General features: G+C 37.6%; 1 protein-coding gene across 1 annotated transcript in view; it reads left to right on the plus strand.

Moving 5' to 3' along the window:
* Positions 1-19,277, plus strand: part of CNTN1 (contactin 1) — a 235,892-nt gene that overhangs the window by 202,049 nt on the left and 14,566 nt on the right. The window contains 5 exon segments of the mRNA XM_030479376.1: positions 2,347-2,581; positions 6,236-6,339; positions 12,506-12,692; positions 14,474-14,586; positions 15,759-15,915. Coding sequence (XP_030335236.1) covers positions 2,347-2,581; positions 6,236-6,339; positions 12,506-12,692; positions 14,474-14,586; positions 15,759-15,915 — 796 coding nt within the window.

Consider the following 19,277-nt stretch of genomic DNA (forward strand, 5'->3'; position numbering starts at 1 on the left):
GCACAAGACCTAGAGTATTTTATTATTTCTTCACAAGTGCTGTGTTATAAAAACTTTAGCAAACTACAGAGCTACTTCTTGCACTGCATGTTAAAGACCCATACTTGTGGCATTTTCAATACAGTGAAAACTTGGCTGTGACTGAACTAAAAAAAGAAAAATATAACCAGGACAATAGTGACTAATGCAAGATCTGAAGTACAAAATCATTTCAGTCTTTCCTATGTTCATATTCCTATTATTTTGCTTATCTAATATCATCCTTTTTACGTCAGTCCTGTAGTGAGTAACTCAGACAAATTAAGCATGGCTTCAAATATGTACTTCCCAAGAATCTTCCAAACTATGTCTAGCAAGTGTTTTTGAACACAGGCATTAGATTTACAGAATCTGTCTGACAGACAACAATATGTCTATCTGTAAGGCTAAGATAAAGGTGTATATTGATTCCACCAAATGTGCTGACATTTGCATACGCTACTCAAAATATCCTTAATTAAGAAGAGCAGAACAAAATGTATGGCAGGTTCACATGTTGCTGCCAACCCCGTTTCAGCTTTTGTTATGATTCATAAGGCCGGGTTGAATGAGACAGCCAGAGATACAATCAAAGCTCTTCTAAGTCTTGTTTTGAAAGAAGAACTGAGAAAGAAAGCTAGGAGTGGCATGCCCATTCTTCCTCATTTTCCCCCATTTGTCTTTCCCTCTTCTGTTTTGTTTTTCAAAGTTTTTAGTGGATACTACAAACTATTCAGCTACTTACACCTACTTATTATGTGTAGCCATTGGAGGGCAAGCTGCTTTCAACACTTTTTTATAAGACAAGACCTCCCAGAATATATTTTCTAAGTCCCATTTCTGGTTTTCTAAAGTTTGCTCTGGCTGAAAATCATTCTGAAACTAGGGCCACATCCAGGCTGCTTACTTTGGCATATGAGATAGGATTCTGGTTTAATTTAAGCAGCAGTATACAATGATAGATTCAGAGGAGCTTCCAGTCCAGGAAATCTACTTTTTGAATTGCAAGGTTGCCTTAATTTTCTTCTTTTTGTATTATGTATGCTAGTGTTCTAATCCATGTGTTATGTTTCTGAAGACAAAATTTACATATTTCTGTTGTTCCAGAAATTTGATGAGTTTTCACCAGAACTTTCTTTCTTAGAGAATCTTTGGAGTTTCATTTGAGCTTCCATCAAATATGAACATCAGAATTTGTGAGCTAGGGTTTTTTTTTGGCTTGTTCCACTATTAACATCTAAGTTTCATAAATCCTTGCTCAGAATATCTCCTCAGATATTGGCTGAAGGGCTACAGAAGAGGGCAGACATGTAAGGAGAATAATTACTCTTTGTTGTACTGCTGCAGGCCCTTTGCCTCAAGATAGGCTGTTTCATTTCTGAGGGGTCTACAGTATGGGGAAAAGGTGATGCAGGAACTTTGTTATCAAAGGATGCTTCTGGTCAGCCTTCAGGTGCACTGATGAATGACATGATTTTGGCCTGTTGAGTGCACTGTCTAGTAGTTGTGGTAAAGGCTCCATGGACTGAGGAGGGATCACTGAATGTAGAGCTTTAGTAAATTAAGCCAAATTCATTATAGCAGATTGTCTTCCATAATTTTGTATTTTCCAGTATTCCTAGGTATTGGAAATTGGCTATAGTTTTAAGAAATATTTTGGTACCTTTAATGCTTATGATGAAAGTGGAAGTCATTTCTCTTAAACTTGGGCCAATTAGAAGCTAGGTAGATAGTTTAAGCTAGCAACTGGACCCCCTCTATGATCAATGAAGCGTGGTAGGGTGAATGATTCTTTAAACGTGTCCATCTCTCTTCATCAGCTGTGTCAGTTGCCTAGGTGAACAACTTTAGGTAAATTAATATAATTTGGGACAGCCACATAAATTTTCTTTTCTCTCTGTTTCACAAGAATATCTATCTCCATACATGCACATAGACCCATGATGTGTCTGTGTTACATACCTACTATCACTCCTGAAGACAGCCTTTTTTGCTAGCTACAGCTGACAACAGTTTTAGTTTTAGTACACAGTCTTTGTTGGTTTCTATCTGTAGGAGATAACATGATGTGTCTTGCACTGAGTTTGGGTGAGGAACGAGATCTTAAAATGTTTTGGTACCAGATATGCTGCTACTGCAGATCTGCATAATGAAAATGTATTTTTAAAGAGAGTGGGAGCAAACTGTAGAAGCAAACCAGGAGAAAATGGAACTTCAGCATTTTTACATTGTGAATATCAATGCTTTCTGTATTGTTTATTTTTTTATTAGAGATCTATTTTATTTAGTTGGCTATAAAAATTAATGTTTTATCTTTTGCCTCTTTAGCCTTTGTCAAGAGAATACCACTATGGCAATAACTTTGGTTATATAGTGGCTTTCAAGCCATTTGGTGAGAAAGAATGGAGGAGAGTTACGGTTACTAATCCTGAGATTGGCCGGTATGTCCACAAGGATGAATCAATGCCACCTTCAACTCAGTATCAAGTAAAAGTGAAAGCTTTTAACAACAAAGGGGATGGACCTTTCAGTCTCACGGCTGTCATTTATTCAGCACAAGATGGTGAGTAAAGGTTTCAAAAAGTTTTACACTGACGGTCCAGATCAGCACTAACATCAGGAGAGAGAAACTGGTCCTTGACACTGATTTATATAGCAACATACACCTTCAGCAAGGAGGGTGTATATTGCTCACACAAAACATTTGCATTTGTTCTGAATAAAAGCTTCAGTCTCTGCTTTCTATGTGATGCAGAGCACTTGGTTGTACTTGCTGTCAATGAGCAATACACAGAGTATTCAAGATTCTTCACATGGCTTGTTGAAAGATTTAAGAATTTAAAAGAAGAAATTCTGATCTTCATATTGGTTGCCTAAAACATTAACATCATTATCCAGCAATGTCTCTGTGATGTGTTAATACATGTATTTGACATATGTGTAACTTTTTCTTCTTAACAGACCACACTAAAGCCTATTATTCTAGTAGATCAGTATCAGAATTTAGCCCCACATTGTGAAGGAATGATAGTTCAATTGTATTCAGTTCTATTTCCAGCATGTTTAGAGTCTAATATAAATTATCCCTGCCACATTCTCTATTCTGGTTTGGATGTTAGAGCTTTAGAGTTGGATTATAAAGTGAATAATTTAATGAAAACCTGTTTGACATTCCACTAAAATCTTTTTCTTAATTCTTACTCGAATTATTTCACATGCTGTGATCTTTAGGATTGAAGTTTAAATGACATTTCCAAACTCAGTGGGAAAGAAAAGTACTAGAAGAAGGTTTACCTTAAATCAGAAGAAATATATACAACATCCTAATTGCAATATAATCACGCAAGCCTGTTTTAAAAGAATGTGGTTTATTAATTCCTGCCAGAAATCCCCAAAATTGCTCATATTTTTCTTTCCATAATGCAGAATCTCTTTCACAAAGCCAACAGATCCAGACCAAAGAGCCAAGAGGAGGGATATGATAAAAAGGCCACATTCTCACACTTACGACTGTTCTTTACTCTGTGTACTTCATGGGAGATTTATGTCCATGATTCCCATTAGTACTAATGGGAACTTTGCACGCAAATCGCCCACACACAGAGAAAAGATAAAATAGTCCTTTTGTTTCTTACAGTAATTCAGGATTCAAGCTAGCAACACTCGGCTATCTATAGAGGTTAATACTAATCCTTTTTCTCAAAAAAGTGTACCGTAGGATATTATCTTCAACAGCTGCTGCTGCAACAGAACGGTTGTTTTTGCAACTGTGTAAATGAATTAGTAAACAGTTATGGTGTAATAAAAGCCATATCTGCCAAATAACTTTTCAGTATCCATCCTTTCTCAGACACATTATCGACAGCTGACTGAGAAGCTCCCAAGTGTTTATATTAGGATAATACTAACCATGTCAGGAATGGCAATGTGTTTGTGTAGCTCTCTAAGTTCAGAGACATGGCAGAGCCTACTAGCTCCAAAAGACAGAGAAAAAGCAAATGCACAGTGGTGCCACCTTCCAGATACAATGGCTGCTGATGTTCTGACATAGGCTTTAGCAAATTCCAGACACTTGATAGAAACACTTGTGGTTAAATGATACCAGATGTGGGCAGCAAAAGGAATAGAAGCTCAGTGAACCTGCTTCGCTTCTTTGCTTTCAAGCACAAGTCACCAAAACAGTCAGATACACAGTGATCCAAACCTTCCCAGTAGTGCTCACAGCTCCTGTGCGGAGCTATGAGCCTGACTACTGACCAGATAAATCCAGGAACTTCAGGGCAGGTTAGAAGGAACTTTTCCAGTAGAGGTAGCAGAATTTATTCTAAAGACCATTCTGCAGAGTTTTCTCCTGGTATTGGGACTTGTACAGTCACTTCCATACCTTGTAGCATGCTTACTGGCTCCCAGCCTTAACTTTATATATTTACACTTAGAAGATAATTATGTGATGACCGCTATGTTTTCAGTGAAGAGAATAGATTGTGAGGCCCATGTGATTGCTGCTTTTTTGGTAGAATTATTGAATTAGAAGGGTGGAGAAAAGCAGCTGATGCAATCTTTCTGGCTCAGGAGACACTGTAAAATGTTTATAGAACATTAATGCCAAATAGGGATATAAATTATTTGGAGCTTGTGAACAAGCATAAGCAGATGAAATATTGTTTAGAGTATTGTATCAACAAAATTCCTGGCAGTTGGAACTATTCAATATGAAATATTTTGGCAAATTCTGTAATTGATACAATAGAGAAGAGTCTGACAGTTATTTGGGAATAGATTAGATGATTACATCTATTCTAACTGTACTTTTACACCTCCGAATCAGCAAGTGCTATTACTACCATCAGACAATGCAACTTCTCAAAGGTATTACTAAGATTTTAAAGCAATATGGTCATACAATATTCCATATGGATATGTATAAATATCCATCCATACATAAATAAATATAATAATAGCATTTCCACTAAGTTGTGTAGTTTGTAATATATGTGTGTGTGTCTAGTTGTAAATGTGGGCATTTTCATTCACTTTAGTAACTGGGGAATTTCTGTGTTCCCATGTGTTTTAAGCCAAGTTCCGTATCTGACAGCTACTAGTCATACCTGCCATTGCTAGTAGTGAGTAATGATTGCTAGTAATGAGTGTACAGGCCTCTTGCTTATCTAAATTGCTGTCATTATGAAAACAAGTTTGCAATAATGTATCATTTTTTAATTATACATTTGCATTATTAACAGCCATTGAAAGACAATTACAAAAGGTAACTTTGCATATAAGATTATTTTGTTACCTGGGATACTTTTCCTGAGAGATGTAACTGATTTTTTTCTTAATAGTGGCTGTTTTGATGCATAGTTGACTGGATGCCCAGTTGGAAGATTAAGTATATGAAAGCTTTCCTCAGCTTGGGCTGCCATGCCTGTCTGTTGCAACTTGTTTCAGAAGGTTCGCGACAGAGAACTGTTCTTAGCTTGGAAAACTTTATCTTTTATAGACATTGTTAAGTTTATGCCTTTCTAAATTCCTTACCTCTCTTAAAATGCAAGCATCAGTGAAATTAACAGCTTCTTGTAATTAAACTAGAACTTAATATTCTATGCCCTGAATAAAAGCGTATCACATGATAATGGTCTGTATTCTGCTTTGGCTGCTGTTCGGAACTAAGAACACAAAATCAACAGTCTGATGTATGCTTGATAGAAGAGTGCTCTTGGATTATTTCACACCTATGTTCAAGTTTATATGTGCTGCTGGCTGGCTCTGTGTCGAATGTCTGGTCCATAAAAACTTTACATCATCATGACTAAGTGACATACACATGATTATTTGTGTGTAAGTAGCTTAAAAATATCTGATTTATATCATCTGTGAGCTGCTGTCCAATTTAGTAAAAGATCACTGGATGCTTCATTCTATTTATCAAAGCCTGGTTTTAATTTACACACATTTCAGCACAGAATCTGTTGAAGCATAAAAATACATGGTCTGAGCCAAGTAATAGGATCATTGCTTTGTTTTTATAGTCATTTTCCATACAGATCATCACTGAATTCAAAGTTTACTCAAGTAAAACCAGATTAAAGAAAAACATGCTTGGCTCCTTGATAGCAATAAAAAAATAGAAAATATTGGAGTGAGAAGAGTCCCTATGAGTGAGTGTAACAAAATCACTGGATGAGATTGAATGATTAACATGTGTTTTATCTTCCAGCTCCAACTGAAATACCTACAGATGTGAGCGTAAAAGTTTTGTCATCTTCGGAAATGTCTGTTTCTTGGCACCATGTTTCTGATAAATCTGTGGAAGGATATCAGGTGAGTCTAGAGGTGACACTGTATAGCTTCTCATTCGTTTAATTTTGGTATTTAAATGCAAGAATAATTCCTACTCTAGCATTCTATCTCTTAAGGTTCACTTCTGTTGAGTTGTCGTTTGCTGTACAGATTTCACATCCTGAGAAACAGATTATTTTTTGTGATATGTACTTTCTTACTAAAATATATTAGCAAATGTATGTGCTCATTATTTCATGAAAGAATGTTGTCTATGTTAAGTAACTGAATGCCTATCTCTATCTTCTGAAGACATACTGAAATTAAGTATTGAGTGTAATTGTCAACACGGATGTGAAATTGTAACTAACTTATGGCCCATTTAAATTATCAGCAGTTATTAATATAATTTACCCACAAATCCCATAATAAGTGGTACTACGTGACAAATGCCCAGAATCCAGTATAACAGAGACTTGCTGTTGTGCAAGACGGCGATGTTTTGTTCATGGTTTCTATTCTCCACATGAAAAAGAGCTTCAAGCTATATTCAGCTGGTCCAAAACTAAGTGGTACTACCAGTAAAAATTGTTCTTGTTCTTGTACAAAGATGACAACAGCCACAGGGTGTGTGCAACCAGAAATGGCCATGTAGTACTCCAGAAGGGAAGTCTTCATATCATCCATGCACAGTGGATGCTGACAAACTCTGCAATGTGCAGCCGGCTTATTTTGGCTGCACTCCAAAATGGGGATTTGGGCCATAGTTTGTTAGTGACTTACTTAGTAACTTAAGTTGTCAGCTGCTTCATGGTAGCCTCTATGTTCCAAAATAAGCACATACAAATGTGAAGAAACCTCATAGGATGTATTTTTATAACTGAAATCTATGAATAAATGTTCTTTTAATTAGTAGTACTTGTTTCTGTATTTCCCGATCTCTGTTTCTGTCTCCATGAGATTTATGTAATACTTTTGGGATACTGGAATAACACCATAGCAGAGATCTCCATAAGAACTAGCGTAGTGTTCCATATAAATTTTGATTCTACACAGTACACACATAAAGTTTTAAAATTATAAGCAGAGGACACTGGAGTTTGAAATTAAAACATTTACATCCATTGTAACTTCTAATGTACTAAAGCAGCCCACTGGTGTGGTATTTTCATAGGGATATTGCAGGTAGAATAAGGCAAATTTGTGGTCATAACTGAGAGCTGGATGAGGTGCCCAGATCTGTGAGCTGGAGGCAGTCAGCCATGTAGCTGTGTTGCACCCCCAAGCTGGACAGTCTGTGCAGAAACTGGGCATGAAGCTTGCGCACCCCGAATAACCAGAACAGATGCTTGGCAGGCACACACCAAGGGACTGGTGTGGGTGTGGGGACAGCAGCAGTAGGAGTGCTGAAAGAGGTTGGGATTGCAGTAGTCATAGAGCATGACAATGGATGTTGAGAGTTGTAACAGGGCATAGGGTAGGAAGGCTGGAGGGGTAAGGCTAAATGGGAAAAGAACATCATGGTGGGAGAACATTCCCATAGCTTTTGGTCATTTTTTAAATTTTACTTCATTTTACATAAAGCTGTCTGAGTTGCTATTAGGGGACAGCAGGGGAAGAAGGGAAGGGAGAGGATTCAGCAGGAAAGAACAGGATACATGGAACAGTCAATAGAAAAAAGTTGGAAAGAAACATGGAGGGGTTTCTTTGGGCTGAAAAGAGAATTAATCCTGTTCCGATGCAAGGTGAGGTACCCTGGGAATGGGCGGAGAGCTCTGTTACACAGACTGTAGATATGCGGGGTGTGGTCTTATTTTGATAGCTGGAGTGTAACTTCATCCACTCATTCCTAGAGAGGTACTACACTTCCACAAGTCCAGAATGAACTGGGTGGTTTGCATATGTACAGAAGGGCATTAGAATATGAATGTCTTATCTTTTTTTTCTATTTTTCTAAAGTAATCTTCTAGTTTTCAGGGCTGTGGAAAAACATTCCCATCTGGCTACACAATAACCAGGCTGATAGGCATGAATTACTGCCCCGTGGAGCTTGATAAGGTGTTAATTCTAAGATCATTTTCTCTAGAGCAATCACCAGCCTCATTCTAGTAGAGGGGAAAGGAGCAAAGGGCAAACTTGTGCTTCTGTGCTGCAGGCAAGAAGAAAGTCCTGTGCTTCTGAAGATCAGCTCTCCCATCAGTCCTGGAGGAACCACAGGACAGGGCAAAGATAGAGAGGGATCTCTTCTGGAAGATCAAGGCTGAAGATAGTTACAGTAGAAGTTGTGAGGGAAGGAGCATTCAGTGAACATGTCTGGAAGTCTCTGTCTCCATTGGCATCAAGAAATATTCCAATATTTAGTTTTTTAATTACTGCTCTGCTGTAACACAGGTTAGCAAAATCCCTCATTCACCAGAACACCTTCTCAGTTTCATTTTGGTCTTTATTATTACCTGGAAATTGCATAATTGACCTTTTAAATGCTAGAGTTTAAGAGGTGGGAGTACCCTGAGCAAAGTACCTGAAGGTTTTTCACCTGTGACAGAACGCTTTTCACACCAGGAGGAGTCAGATTTTCTTGATACTAATGCATAGTGTCAGGATGACTGCCCTCATGGTGAAGAGTGTGAGCTGATACATTTTGCCATTACAGAGGCGTATCCTCAACTCACACTTAAAGAGGAGAAAAAGTACGAAACCTGTCTCCATCCATATAGAGAATTTAAGGAGTCCTTACAATAGCCTCCTAAGAGCCACAGCTCTTCAGTGAGTGCAGTACCAAAGACGCTATCCTTATTTCCTGCTGCTTCTATGCAACAGATATGTTTATTTTATTAAACAAATGTATCACTACTCACCATCGTCCCTCATTTACTGACATGCTATTAGCATTCTTTCTTAATGTGAGTAAAGTATCTCTTTTATGTTTCTCTCTTGTAAATCTTTCATGACTATGAGAGCTGTTGTTTCATGACAGTTACAGAAACAACTACTGGTGTATTTCTGTATATTAAAATTTGAGTAGAGGACCATGAAAGAGTATTTTTCCCTGATTTCAGCACAGAGGGCTGCATTGATTTGTGATGGATAAAGTATTCCTTCCCACAGATCACTGTTGGCTTATCTCCTACAACAAACTCTAGAGCTGCAGTAAAATATCATCCTGTGTCCCCTGGGGATTCATGACCAATAGATTACTCTAACAAGGTAAATGCAGAGCACCAGGAAAAAGCAGACTGTCCAGGGTTATTATCCAGGCTCCTTAAGAAAAAGAGAGAGTGACTACTGAGCAAAGTGGGAAATGTGGCTTCCTGAAGTAATGAAGCATTTAATTCTAGATATCCACAGAGTCTAGAGAGTGAAAGAAATTTCCGATTTATTTCAAGAGACTTTTAAATTACTTAAATAACAAGTGAGAAGAGAAATGTAGAAATAAAAAAGACAGTACTTTTTCTTAGCCCTCAAGGGAGTCATCTAACTTCAATTTTTTTCTTTTCCAAGAATAGTTACAATGACCCAAATATGTAGATATGACTGTATATTAAATGAAAAGGTAGAGAAGAACATTCTGAGTGTATGATGCACAGCTCACACACTGTAGGAGTAGTCAAGTCCACAACATTGCAGCCAAGAACAATAATATTTGGGATTTAAATTTAATTTAATTTTTAAGTTATAGTACATCTGTCTGAAATGTAATATGCTCTCAGTGAAGTAATTTACATTTTCATTCATTGTTCTCACTTGTCTTGTTTTATGCTGTATATTACTTGTTATAATACGCCCTTAGCATCACTGTAGTGCAAATGAACAGTAGGATTGTAGAAAGTTTTGCAAGTCAGAAGTATTCAAAGGCTTCCAGCATATGCCCCATGATTAACAAAAGCTTCACATAAAGTATGTTTGCTTTAGGTAAAACAGCTACTTAATTAACATAGTACAACATACTAAAAATGAATTAACTAGTCTTCAATAGCCAGTTAATATCAACAACAAAGCTACCAGTGGTATTGTCATAGCTAAAAAACTTTTGGCCACCTAGAACTTCACAGACATCCCTTTGCTGTAGGCTAGAAACTTGTTTGAACTTAGGGGCAAGAGATAGGTATGACAACCTCTAGCTCCTGATGTACATGCCCTTTCACACTTGTGTCAGACACTTATAGTTAACAGCTTATGGTATACAGCTGGTTGCATTCAACAACAGCAGCTTATCTACAACAGTTTGTTAATCGCATAAAAGAAAATTCTTATTTGAAGATGATAGTCAGACCTTCAGCTGAAATGACCATGCCAGTTTCAGATTCATCTAGCGGAGGTTACCGCCTTGCTAGAGAAGCCTGCATGATGGATAGGGTGCACATTCCTTGCTCGCTTTGGGGTGGAGGCTGTTGACTCAGTAAAATAGCCACATTGATAAGTGGGAATTTAATGAGTGTGAGTGCCTAAATTACAGTAAACTGATGTTTAGGATGCTAGTGGATTAAACTATCAAAACACTGTTCAGCACACATATTTATATAACTAAAAATTACCTGTTTGTGCCTGCTGAAAGTCAGGTATGCATACTGTATTTAAAAATCAGAGCCAGTCTGGCTACAAATAAAATGTGATTCTGTCTACACCAGGAAAGACTGAGAAAAGCCATTAAGATATTGTCACATTTATAGTAATCAGAGTATGAGTAACCTCTAACACTGGTGGGTAAAACTGAGGCAACAAATATTAACAGGATACTTCAGTATTTAAATTAGAGCAACCTCTGTGTACTTATGTTGGATGTTACCGTGTCCAAAGACATTTGAAGTAGGTGAAGAGAAATCCTCCATTTCCCTTCATTCAGCCACAGTATGTGCTCTGAGGTAAAAGAAATAGATATTTTTATAAAACATTATAATTTAAATGTGAACAAGAGATAATAAAGCCTTGCCAAGCATGGAGGAGAACTGCAAAATTTGTAAAGAGGAGAACTGCAATAACACTTTGACAAACTATCTGCTTTTCTAGCCTATATCTTAAATGAAGTTTCAAGGAAAACTAATGTCAGCAGAACAGATACAAAGCAGTTGCTATTTAAAAGATAAAATAATAGGATACCTGATGTCACCAGTCAAATCTTACAAAGCAATATTTTTCCTAGAGCCTGAAATTACCAAGAACATTAACCTCTTCCTAAAAAAAAATTAAAAGCTCCTCATTTAGCATACACAAAAATCGTTATGAAGACAGGCAGAAGCTGAGCAGAAATGCTGAAAGTAAAAACACTCAAAACCAAAATGTAATGGGCATGGCTTTCCCCTTTTTCAGGTTAGTGCAGTAATTTAGTCTTACGCAAATGGCTATAAACCAGACAAAACCCAGAGACTGACAGTGTTTTACTCTCATTTGCATCTCACAAAGCCATGCAGAATAGAACCCTATTGAATGGCATCTCTCCACAGGAATTACTCTCTTTTAAACTGGAGCTTTGTAATGTGGAATGAATTAAAGTAGAATGGAACCATTTCTTGAGGGAAAAAAAAAGTACAAACCAAAAAAACCCACCAAACAACAGAATTTCTATGAACAGTGAATTGACTTTGGATTTTAAGATGCTACATGCTTACACTGGTGCTTTGCCCATTGTTTAAGCATTTTCAGGTTCCTTCTCACCTACTTTGATAAATGACATATTGTACTATGAAATCTGATTGAATTTAGCCAAAGAACTTTAGAAAATAGTTAGGTACCAGGTATCTAGACCTGCACATATAGATAACACACTGAATACTTCTCATTCCCTAGACAGAAGTACAAAAGGATTAAATTTGTAAGACATTTTAAACGAAATATTGTGGAAATGTTAGTAGAGTTCAGTCTACATTGTAGTGTAGGAAAACAATAATAAAGTTCAGAATAAAATGCTCAAATAAAAGAGCAAGAAGAAAATAGTCTTGTTCTCTGAAGGTGTTATCCATCTCCCAGACTTGTAATGATGTATCTCAGAACAAGTTAAACCACTGTGAGTGTAAAATCTGAGTTTGTTTCTATTTCTTTATTTCTTTAACAACTTGGTTAAAATCACAGGCTGTAGAAGGAATTTCATGCCATTGCTGTTAGATTTCTTTTAACTCACTACCCAAAGTATAGTAACATCCAGCAAAATCATTTTTTATAGAATTTGTGTATAAATTTGTGAAATTTAATCCTTACATTTTCTTGCTTACAGATTCGTTACTGGGCTGCTCATGATAAAGAAGCAGCTGCACAGCGGGTACAAGTGAGCAATCAAGAATATTCAACCAAACTGGAAAACCTGAAGCCTAATACTCGCTACCATGTAGATGTTTCTGCCTTCAATAGTGCAGGCTATGGACCTCCCAGCAGAACCATCGATGTCATTACTAGGAAAGCACGTAAGTAAATAGAGCATTAGGTTAAGTATAAAGTCATGTACTGCATTACTGGATGTCACATCATGTTTTCAAACATGTCCTCTCATTCATATACCCAGTGTTCTCCCATTGTGTGGTATTGGCTCTTTTTCTGAAAATTTCTACTAGGCTCTCCTTTGTCTTTTTTCCTGCCATATACAATGTGGATATTTTACAGAAGGCTGTAAAGAGACTTAAGATTATAGGCTCATAGGAGGGTCAGCTACAAGCTCAGGTCAGGTTGCTCAGGACTTTATACAGTTGGATCTTGAAAATCTCCAGGGACAGAGACTGCACAACCACTCTGGGAGACCTGTTCTACTGCCTGACTTTTTCTGAGCCACTTTTAATCAAATTTGTGCCTTTTGTCACTCGTCCTCCTGCCATACCACTTCAAAAAGCCTGGCTCCTTCTTCTTGATAACCTCCCTGTAAAAACAGACACAGGCTCTTAGGTCCCCTCCAAAGCAGTCTCTTCTCCAGGATCAACAATCCCAGCTTTCTCACCCCGCCTTCACAGGGCAAGTGCTCCTGCTCCCACCAAGTCTGTGGCCCTCTGCTGGACTCACTCCGGATTACCAGTGCCTTTCCAGTATTGAGGGGCCCGAACTTGGACATGCTATGTCAACCTTAGGGACTCTTCACCGGGGACTGTAGCAATAGGACAAGGGGTAATGGGTTTAAACTTAAACAGGGAAGTTCAGGTTAGATACGACGAAGTTCTTTACTGTGAGGGTAGTGAGGCACTGGAACAGGTTGCCCAAAGAAGTGGTAAATGCTCCATCCCTGGCAGTATTCAAGGCCAGGTTAGATGGAGTCTTGGGTGACATGGTTTAGTGCAAGGTGTGTCTGCCCATCGCAGGGGAATTGGAACTAGATGATCTTAGGTCCTTTCCAACTCTAGCCATTCTGTGAATCTATGAGTCTATAGTACAAATAATGAACAATTCAGACCAGCTATTACTTAGGCATCTATAAGCTGTCTTTCTGTTATAAGCAATAGCAAGAATGATTGTATTCTGGCAATTAAAAGTGTGACCAATGCCATTTTCATTAACAGAGGGTCAGGCAGCCATGAAAAGTTGGTGTCTGAATCACACCCTTGAATTTTCATGCCATAATAGATTTCTGAATATAGGTCCTGACTTAATGATAATACCTCGCACAAACATGTGCTGGGCAATGTTCAATTAAGAAATACATCTTGTGTTATTTAAAACACACTTATATGAGCTAAAAATATGTACATTCATTTGAGGATTTCTGTCAGTAAATAGTGTATTGTGCAACTTGCACCTGCAGGGTTCATTTTGGTTGAATAAGACTTTATTTTATAAGCTTATTGTGTGAAATACAATTAATGGTTTCTGCAGTGGAATACTCTGATTTCTACTGAGTTAAATGCTATAGAAATGCCTTTAAATAGTTAATTAAATATTTAATCTCAATGAATAAATACTACTTAAGCCACATTTCTGAGAGGTTCTGAACATAGTTGCATGCCAGCAACATATTGAAGGGTAATGTTGGCAACTTCCATTCTGACAACACAGAAAGGTAAACCCACAAAGCAGCCACTGTGCAAGCCATCAAAAATTGCCTGGCTGGAGCTGTAGCAGTTCATTCGAAGAAGGAGACTATCCCTTAATCATATAAAAATCAGCCTAATTTCTCTTTCAATATTTTTACATGTCTTAATAGAAATGTCATTGAATGTTTATAAAATCTCATTTATGTGCACATTATACATATGTTGCTTTTCAGCTCCAAGCCAGCGACCAAGAATTATCAGTTCTGTGAGATCTGGTTCAAGGTACATCATCACCTGGGATCATGTCAAGGCTATGTCAAATGAGTCTGCAGTTGAAGGATACAAGGTATGAAAATCTCTTTAATCTTTGCGTATCCTACATAAGCTGTATTTCATAGACAGTGTTGAATTTTTATACCTAACTTAAGCATAGTTGCATGCTAAAGAGATCACAGACATCAAGTAGGCTTTAGGGCAAAGCCAGTGGGCTTAGTCAATATGATGAGAAAGCATTGGAGCACCGAAACTCATTTGGGTGGTAAGCCATACTATGGGAAAGTTTAGATAGTGACTGCAGCAACCAAATTTGCCATATGCTTACATTTGTTGTCTATTGGCTAAAAATAATGCTTAAAAAATTGTACACTTTACAGTTTTTCCTTATAATAGTATGCATTGCTCCAGCTTTCCTTTCACATCTGTAGGGGAGCTACAGTTCCTGGAACAAGAGTTCTTTAAAACCTGGGAAGGCAGAGGAAGGAAGGGACATTTAACATTATTAGATGCAATTACTGTAGAACTAGAGCAAGTGTGTATACTAAGTATAGGGTGTATAGGAAGCTTCAAAAATTAATTCCTGTTTAACTTTGCTGCTTGCTTGGCAGTAAGAAAATTAGTATCGTGTCCTACATGTACAAATTTTGCTTGAGGAGTTGAACTGCTTCCTGGGAATTGCTGACAATGTTTCACAGGGATGATTCCGGAAGGGGTGGAGATCTTTCCTAAAGGTCCCACAAGCCATATACCATCACATTTGCAATAGTTTAACATCGATAGAGTTAATAACAAAACTAATAATTGTTTCATTTGTTAAAATGGTAATAAATTTTATGTAGCTGGTAATAAATTTTGGTACAAAATGGTAATAAACTTTAAGAACCCAGCTGAGTTCTTAAGATTTTTATTTGATGTTCTTTTCCACCTGCATTAGTGTCTTAGAATCATAAAATCATCATAGAATCTTCCATCGTTTAATTACTTATTTCAAATGTAAGGGATGAAATTATTTTTCAAAAGGTGGCATAATTTTGTAACAGATAAAACAATGAGGAAACATCCTGTCCAGATTCACCCTATGTAAAAATGGAAGAAGTGTCAGCCACTAAGTTTTGGTATGTATATATATAGGCTTCATATATAAATAAAAACTTAATACTTTTTCTTTGACACGTATATACGTAACTGTGTTTTCATGGAAATGTAGCATTTCAATAACTATACTTACTATGACTTTACCAGGTACTTTATAGACCAGATGGACAACATGAAGGCAAGTTGTTTTCAACTGGAAAGCACACAATAGAGGTCCCAGTCCCCAGTGATGGTGAATATGTTGTTGAGGTCCGAGCACACAGTGAAGGAGGAGATGGAGAAGTAGCTCAAATAAAAATTTCAGGTAAGCAGATAACTTCCTTTCTTCTTTCCCACACTCCTTGGAAATCTTGGACTGAATATTTTCTTCTTGCACACTATCCAGAGATGGGAACTCCATTCCCATCCAAACTTTGAGAGGTAGCTCTTCAGCAGTGACTGCATAGAGAATTAAAATTTATCTAGAATATTTCTGAAGACTCAGCAGTCCAGCTCAATCCTGGAGTCGCTGCTAATCTTCCAAATATTAATCTGTTTCTACTGGTGCCTCCAGTTAGGCTGCCACTTCTGGGATGTGTCCTACAAGCATAACTACATGGTGTGGCCTGAGGCTCAAGACATCAGCTTGGAATAATCCTATAGTTCCTAGTACCTGTTGCCTCTTACCTCATTCTTTTGTCAACTGCCACTAAGGAAAGTTACTGAGAAAAGTTTGTGGTCCACTGTGATCCACAGACCAATTGCTAGGGAAGTTCCACTTTCCACGGAAGAGAAAAGCTGTGACATGAAGAGATAAATAAGCAACGAGAGATGCAACATGCTCTATGTTAGAGTGGTCAGGATGATTGGTAAAGAGGGGAAGGGAGCATGCTTCAGGCTGATTTAACTTGTGCTCAATGTAGACTCTTAATACGAGCTCAAACATAGTCTGCACATCTCCTTCCTGTTAGTTTTGTAATTTAAGTAGTAGTTTAGCATACAGTTCGTGAAGTAGAACATATGAATAAACATCAAGGACTTGGACAGTGTCTTTGCAAGGTCATAATTTAAACACTTGCACTGTATTCTTCTCTTTTCAATTAAAAATTTACTTGGGTATAGTAAGGATTAAATATCAACAATATTGTTATCACAGTGCAACCATTATTATATCTTTAAAAAAGCAATGCCTATGCTATATTATCTGTGTACTTTGAGAGAAGCTTTCCATTCCTAAAGGCATGGACCTTCAATCTGCTGGTTTTCAATAATATGTAGAGTTCATATAATCTAATCTGAACTCATGGGTATCACTATTTTTGTTTGTATGAAGCATCTATTCCACCCTTTATCAAATGGAATCTAGAGGTGGAGAATCCATCATTTGCCATATACTTTCTTCACTTGATTAATCACCTGCACTGTTGACGTGTTTTTGCCTGATTTTTTATCTATATTTATCTGGTTTGAGGGTCTGACCATTGTTTCCTTTAATAGCTTTTGTCTAGATTAAAAAATCTTTTTGTGCCTGATTCTCCCCATTATAGGAATGTATATATATCTGCCAAGTGACTGATCAAATACTAAACAGACTGAGTGCCTTGAATTTCTCCATGATAACATTTTCTTCAGGTCATAAATAATTTCAGCAGCTCTTCTCTTCTCCTCTCCAACTTCTGAGAATTTCTTTAGGACCGTAGACACTATATGAACTGTTTCACCTCTGCTGTCTGTGGAGATAGTCTCACCTCCCCACACTTGCTATTCCCAACATTATTCATGAGATATTTTCATTAGGCAATTATTTCCTTGCACTTGGCTATAAAATGGTGTTCATCTTGTTTGTCCAACACCAGCTCTAAATCCTTCCTGGAATCCTTGCCTTCCAGGGTACAATGTCCCATCCTGATCTGTATGGCAGGTCTCTTTTTCCCTTGGTGTATAATTTTGCATGTGGCTATGACAAAGCACAGTTGGTTTGAATGGCTTAAGTTTCCATGCTTTCTATATGAATGGGTTGTGGGCATCATTCTCTACTACTTTGCTATTTTAATTCATGTGCACAGTTCCTTAGCTGTTTACTTCTGGTTTTGGTGAAAACGATTGGGTTGCATTTGGTCTACTACTGTTCATTGTGGCATTACACTAGAAATTGAATGACCATTCTTCAATAATTGTGTTTTGAAATCTGAGAGTGACTAAATTATTAATCTCTTTAGCATGCACTCTGTTAATTTTGTGTACCATTTTCTATGAGAATGTCTTGGGTTACGAGTCAACCACTTTAGAAAAGATGTAATACATTGTGTTATATCATACTCTGGGGGAATCACTATTGACGTATTTTATGAGCTGCAAAAAAGTTGAAGCAACTGCTATCTTCAGGGCACGTCCTAAGTCATCTTTCTATCATACATATGTAATCATCTGTCACCAGTGTGGTGCAAAGACCCCTTTAGGTAGCAGCAGATAAATTACTTCCCAGACTGGAAGCAGAACCATCACATCAGTACAATGTTGAGTCCAAGCTGATCAGTCTTGCCAGTAAGACCTGCCCCAAGTGTGCCTGTACAGAGTTAGCACCTCTGTGAGAGTTAGCACTCTACACATGCTAGTTTGCAGAATTCTCTATTGCTCTCTTCCACACGGCAGACAAATTTTTAGCCACAACTTCTACCATAGCCCAGCTAGGCAGAGAGGAACTGTGCCTCTGGTGGCCTAGATAAAAACAGCATTCTGTGGACTCAGTTTAAGAAAGATTAAAAAGGGACAAATAGCAGGGTAATCTCTTTGGAATGCGCAGTAGACAGAGAATTGAGCAAGCTTTTCAGGCTATTTCTGGGCTCAAACCATACTTTTTCCAAAGAGCATAATGAAGCTTAGTTTCAACACCTATACATGGCAAATTATGTCTGCTAATTTTTGATCTTAAGGAAATCTTCCAGTAGTGCGACAGGGTTTAGAATAATTACCCCAAAAGGGTGATGACAAGCAGTGAGCTATTAAGTAATGATGATTTTTCCCAGAGACTTGCAGAGAAGATAAGATTTAGTTTGATAGGAATGTGTGTTCTGGTGGTCGACTGGCCAAAATGGAACTTAGATATTAACAGAGAAATGTAAACAATTGCTAAGGCAAAACATAAGGCATCTTATCAAACCATTACCTTACTTGACCTTTTAGGTATCTGATGCCAGACTTTGCAAACCAAATTAATTTCCTGCATAAGTGAATGGGGAGAATTAACAACTAGGGCAGAGGGTCAAATTAGCCTGCATGCTGACAAGGAATGACCAGATCTTAGGCTAACTGGAAGGCTGCACCAAAAAGAGAGGAATGTCTAGAAAACCTATGTGTCTTCCAGATTTGGTGTTTTCCTGATGTTGCTGGGTATCAAATCCAAAAATAATCTATATAATACACCTGAGTTACATGTCTAAGCTCCCATTATAATCAGTTGTCATAGAGGTGTAATTCAGAAGCTTAAGCCAAACCTGTGTATCTGAGATGCCCCAGATCACCAGGGAAATCCACACAATGCGGAAGGCATGACATGATCTACAGAGGACCTGAGGGTCTTCTGGAATCAGCAGCTGGAGGCCAGACAGGACACCAGAAGACATCGTTTGGCCTATATTTCAGGCATATGAATTGCACACTTTTGCAAGCCAAAACCATTTCCTTAGT

The sequence above is a fragment of the Strigops habroptila genome, chromosome 3 (assembly GCF_004027225.2).
Source record: "Strigops habroptila isolate Jane chromosome 3, bStrHab1.2.pri, whole genome shotgun sequence".
NCBI classification, from domain to species: domain Eukaryota; kingdom Metazoa; phylum Chordata; class Aves; order Psittaciformes; family Psittacidae; genus Strigops; species Strigops habroptila.